The sequence below is a fragment of the Olea europaea genome, chromosome 21 (assembly GCF_002742605.1).
Source record: "Olea europaea var. sylvestris chromosome 21, O_europaea_v1, whole genome shotgun sequence".
NCBI classification, from domain to species: domain Eukaryota; kingdom Viridiplantae; phylum Streptophyta; class Magnoliopsida; order Lamiales; family Oleaceae; genus Olea; species Olea europaea.
Genome location: NC_036257.1, coordinates 16,096,313 through 16,102,015, shown reverse-complemented (window position 1 = coordinate 16,102,015; position 5,703 = coordinate 16,096,313). Strand labels below are relative to the sequence as shown.

The following is a 5,703-nucleotide window of genomic DNA, read 5'->3' as shown; positions in this document are numbered from 1 at the left end:
GTCACAATATTAATGGGCAGTATGCCTATAAAAAGGCTCATTCTCCAGCAGTCTAACACACTCGAAAATCTCACCTACATTCGTGCATACACAATTTTTTCTTTTCTGCATTCCTTGTCCAGTAATGTCTTGTTCTTGTGGTGATATTGTTCAGATACTAGATCAGTTCGCCGGAGTAGGACCGCGGTGCTCGGATTTTGCTTATTACCGTTGTATCTTGGGAGACAGCCGCTCGAACTAAACCTCCAGCACCTACGGTGAGAGGGCGAAACTGTCTTAAGGAAATTGTGCACGCACAGGCCTCGGTTTGAAACCTGCTGTAGTTTGTGTTTTCTTTCTACAGATTATTTTCGCATTACTATTTAATTCATGCAGTTTGTAGTTTCATAGTGTGCAGCGTCCAGATTCATCGTTTACAGTTTTAGCCTACAGTTAATTTATATTTCTGATTTTGTGTTGCTAAACAATTTTTTCAGCCGTTGGAAAATTCTGAAACGAAATTTTTTTCATAAATTGAAATCGTTTGCCTTGTGGTTATTAATTTCAATAGTCGGCTATTGTAATTGAATAAAACTTATACAATTGGTTTCATCCACTAGCGCCTTGTTTTCCTACAATCTTATCTTTGGATATCACTACGTGTGAGAACTTATACCAAGAGAGATGAGAGTTGATATTAGTTGGATGATTGACTCATTTTTTCATTGAAGCCTGTGGATAATTGAGGGGAAGAGAGAGATGAGAGAATCAAAAGTCTAAAAAGTAATGAAATGTGTACAATATATTTCACCTTTTTTATTTCATATTTGAGTTATGAATATATTTGTAAATTTACCTCGGTGTATTTATTAAAATTTTATTTTAATTGTTGTGTATTTATAACGTGGTATGGTAAATAAATAATGTAGTGGTAATATAATTACTCTAAAATTAATGCTATTTCCACTTAATGTCGTCATTGAACTAAATCATTGCCAATCTATGCGCTATCTATAATGTCTGTCCGCTAATTTGTACGGATATTTATTATTCTAAAATAATTTGCCAAGCCATCAATTATATGCTTGACTATGTAGAACATCGTCGTATTCGTTGAATTTTAACAAGGTTCCAATTCTAGACAATTTAGTCGACTCTAACCAGCTGGTCGACCCGGGTATTGTGGCAAAGGAGAAGAGAATTTCATTCTGGCCACGTTTTAGAAATTGTCTTTTTAAATTTTATTGAATTTTTTAATGAAATTTTTGGACCAAAATACTTGTGCACTTGCTACGAGGTTCAATTAATATTTTCATAATTAAAAGCTCAACTAAATACTACACAATATTGACGAGTTAACGCTATTTGTACATTATCGTATACAAATTGATGTGCATATTGACAACGTGAATTATGTTAACAAACTTCACTTTCTTTCCTTCTCATTTTTATCTTTTTCTCTCTTTCAAGTCATCAGAGACGGATCTAGGATCGAATTACAAGCCGATTTAATATGTTAAAAAAATTACATATAAAAATTCTTTTTGCACCAAATAACTTTAAGCGGGCTAGGGACTGGATTGGATTAGGCTACAGCCTAGTCCAATCCCCCCGTATACATCCATGCATGTCATCAATTTGTATATTAATTTATACTCAATGATGTACAAATAGCATTATTGAATTACAATATGGAAAAGATTTCGCATGCACGCATGCGCTTCTACACATATTCATTTATCCTTTGTGCGATTCAATATAAAAAAGCAGACTTTGAAACCTTTTTTTATAATTAAGTACATGTTTGATTTAGTTAAAAAATTGATAAAAATTTAAATTAAATTCAATACTTAATTTTAATTTTAACCATACATTCCACGCGATGCTCCATAACTTTCTCAACTTTTCAATCACACATATAATTAATTTTTATCAAAATATATTAAAAATCTGATTTAGCAAAATCAAACTGGGTTAAAAGAACTATTGAAATTCTCCTTAAAAAGTTTAAGAATGTACATGCATGTACAAGACAAAGTCATTTCCTTTTTGTCTGAAAGTTTAAGTTCATATCGATAAGATAGTAAATACTCGTAATATTTCACTAAAAACAATTAGAGAGTACTAATATATAACAACACATTATAAGTAGGGAATTTTTTATAACCTCAAAATCAGAAAGTAGGGAATTTTTTATAACCTCCAAATCAGAGTATGAAAGTGTGACATGAAAGCATAATAAATCAAAGAACAAAAGACAAGCTTAAATAATAAAACTTGTTCGAGGCTGGATTAGAATTCTGTAATTTTCTTAGGGCTCCTGTTTGGGGAAAAAAGTGGGAATCATATCTTGCAAAAGCCCATATTCAGGAAGTTGAGGCTGGTGCAGTGCAGCTAAATTTTGCTGATCATACACATTATTTGCGCTGCCATAATTGTAGAGATGATCATTGCTCATTTGATGAAGCTGTAACAATTGTGCTGGAAAACTGCTTCCTTCGTGCAGTGGTATTGATGATGTTAGCATAGAAGAAGGAGGAAGCATTCCACCAATGTTTCCTCTAAGACTTGATGGTACGAGGTGGTTGTGTTGACCTTCATACGTCGTGATCACAATTGAAGGATCTTGATGTGATCTCTCAACATGTTTCTTCACCGAGCATTTTTGAGTCGTGCATCTATAGTAGCTTCTGCATTAAGTAAGATACAAAGTTTAAAATTTTTTATACGATATAGTCATTGTTTGTTACAAAATCCTTAAAACTCATTTTTCAAACTCATTTTAATCACACATTCTTACAATAAAATAACTTTGTATGTGGATCCATAACGTTTTCTACTTTTAACCACCAGTGTAGATCCTGAGATTTTTAGGGCCTGAGGCGAACTTCCTAAATTAGGCCCCAAAAATTGTAGTATGCATGCAAATTTTATCAGTGTCTTATGAAATCAATTATTAAACAATAAGCTAAATGTATTATACAAAATATTTTTATTATAATCAAATAACAAATTTGACAATGTCCCAAATGATCGGTTAAATAATAAACAGTCAACGTTCTACCATTTCGTGTCAAAAGGATTTCGATATTACTTTTGATTTCTAATTTAAGCTTCAAAACACAAAGAAACTAGAGAAATAACATTTAATTCCCAATCAAATAAGTGGTATCTAACAATCAAAGAAAAGTTATGATTTACTTGAAGCATTAGATAAATTCAATTTTCCATACAAACATGACATAGGAGGTGGTAGGTATCCGAAAGTTCTTAAGAATTTCTACTTCAGTAATACAGAAACCCACAAATATAGCAAAGCATCTATCAATCTACATAGCTACATAATGTTTATTTTCAAAAGTTGCATTATAATCATATATCAATCATAATTATATAACTTAATATCATATATTAATTAGGAAAAAAGACAAAAATAACATACATATTTAACTCTTTCGTCTTATAATATCCGATGGAAAGTAAATTAACACGATTATTAGCACAATTCTTTTTAAAGAGAACCCAATAATTCAAGGAACAGACTTGTTGATTTGTTAATTTTTCAACCCAAATAGTGTCAAGAAAGGTTTCTATCTTTCTTATGAATGATGAGTATAAAATTAAACTAGAATAATTTTAAAGCACATATAAGAAAATAAAATAGAATTACAAACCTAAGAGGAGGATAAACTTGAAGCAGCAAGCTTGTTTTTGGAGATTGGAGAATATCACTCACAAATCGAAAAAGAATTAATAGGATTTTTTATTAGATCTAACTTAAAATTGGTTACAAATTAATTGTAGATTCTCTCTCGCACGCATGCACATAGGGCAAACAGGAAGTAAGAAATTGGCCTTAAATCTAGTTTTTTTATTCTTTAGGGAAAAAATAAAAAATAAAAATAAAAATTTGAGGCCCTCTTCTTAATTGCGCCTGAGGCAGAGGCCTCATTTGCCTCTGCCCAGGACCGGTCATGTTAACCACACATTCTTAAAAAAAAAAAAACATTTTTCAAAAAATTTATTCTAAAACATCTACGTCAAAGATGCCAAGAACTCACGGAAATTTTTATCATATGGAAAATCCAAGTGCATGGCTTATTCAGGTTAATTCACCTGAGCTGTCGCTTAAGCAGTGATGTTACATGCATTCTTTTGAAGTGGTTGCAACACATCTCAATTTGTAACTAGAAAAATTTTGTGGAAAACCCTTAATAGGATGTGAAAGACTTAATTCCAAAACCTCCTTTCTAATTAGAATCACTCGAATTTCAAAAAATAATAATAATAAAATTTGGGGAGATAATAAGGACCCTTTCGCCTTGAGCATAAAATTAGGTTTATAGCTTGTCCCTGTCACTTGTGATATGCGACTTGGAACATTCTTCTTAAGTTGCATTCATATACACGGTTTAAGATTTAATAAGAACTTGTAGAGTCGATTATCCTCTTGAAACGAAGATACGAAGGTAGTGAGGAAGAAGAATACTTAAAATAGAAGTGAAATAACTTAATTAGGGAAAACCCAATTTTGTTTCTTATTGAATCAGTAAGAAAATGATGGATAAATATTTTTTTTTAAGTGTTGACTACTTCTACATGCATGATTTAGCATCAAAATAAAGAGTGCTCAATTTAATATGAATCAAAGGAATCACACCTTGGATAAGGACTATTCTTCACAGCCTTCTGTCCATATTTTCTCCATCTATATCCATCTTCTAAATGATCAACCTCACTCTTTGTCATGAAAGCAAATCGAGGCACCCGTTGCTTCTTCTTCTCTCCTTTCTTCTTCGCTTTAGCCCTAATTTTACATAATCATCAAGTTAAATTCCATGAGAAATGAACAACAAAGTGCATAAATTTTCACTTTTTAATTGAAATTAAAATTATTAATGAGGGTTTATGTAAGAAAAAAGATAAAATCTTGTGCATACACTAAACTTACTCTTTCTTAGAGCTGTTTTCTCCATCTTCAACACTCTCCTTCTGTTGATTCTCTTTCTTACTCTTGTTTGAATCATCATCACCGGCCGCCTCCGTAGAGGAGGACGAGATGGAAGAATAAGGTGTAGCCGGAGTTTCACTGACACCCACAAGATCTCCATCTCCACCGGCCATCACCGGTGCCTCGGAGGTTGACGGGGTCAAGCCAAAAGCTCTTGTAACTGTGTTATGTTCAGTGGATCCATGCAAAAACTCCCCAAAGCCCATGTATGAAGAATGATTAAACATTTGTAGATTCTGAGTATATGTAGAAGAATTCTGGCCACCATTCCGATCATCATCGTGAAATCGTTGGTGGTAGTAGTAAAGATCTCTGAATTCTTCAGACATAATTAAAGAAGAAAGAGTAGGAATAAGAATAAGAGATTTGCTTGTTGAGGTATCTTTATTTAAGCTTTTGACAAGAAAGCTGATTTTGATTGAGGTCTATTATTTATTTTTAAGGTGGAAGACTGCGAGCAAAGGGAGAAATTATCATCTTTGAATTGCAATTACCGACACCATTTTGTAAAGAAGGTTTGACAATGCAAACAATCAAGAATGGTGTCATTGTCCGTCACTAAACCCTTATTTAAACAACCTATTAGTACTAATTTTCTCCTTAACTATTAATTGTTCTGTGTATTTACTATTTAGAATATACATATTTAGCACATTTTTGTTAAATAAAAATCAAATTTTAATAAAATTTGATGAAATATATGGTTCAAAAGT

At 32.1% G+C, this 5,703-nt stretch overlaps 1 protein-coding gene across 1 annotated transcript; it reads right to left on the bottom strand.

The window, feature by feature from the left end:
- Window positions 1-2,158: 2,158 nt before the first annotated feature.
- Window positions 2,159-5,511, bottom strand: LOC111370902 (probable WRKY transcription factor 71). The gene is made up of 3 exons (XM_022992798.1): window positions 4,931-5,511; window positions 4,640-4,786; window positions 2,159-2,669 (listed from the first exon to the last, which is right to left on the bottom strand). Exons 1-3 carry the CDS (start codon window positions 5,317-5,319, stop codon window positions 2,291-2,293), a joined length of 915 nt encoding a protein of 304 aa, XP_022848566.1. The 5' UTR covers window positions 5,320-5,511; the 3' UTR covers window positions 2,159-2,290.
- Between the last annotated feature and the right edge of the window lie 192 nt (window positions 5,512-5,703).

Excerpts from the sequence above, each read along its gene's own strand:
- LOC111370902 (XM_022992798.1), bottom strand. The coding sequence starts at position 5,319 with ATGTCTGAAGAATTCAGAGATCTTTACTACTACCACCAACGATTTCAC. Across the intron at positions 4,787-4,930 it reads GAAAACAGCTCTAAGAAAGA|GGCTAAAGCGAAGAAGAAAG; the intron begins GTAAGTTTAGTG and ends ATGTAAAATTAG. Across the intron at positions 2,670-4,639 it reads AAGAATAGTCCTTATCCAAG|AAGCTACTATAGATGCACGA; the intron begins GTGTGATTCCTT and ends TACTTAATGCAG.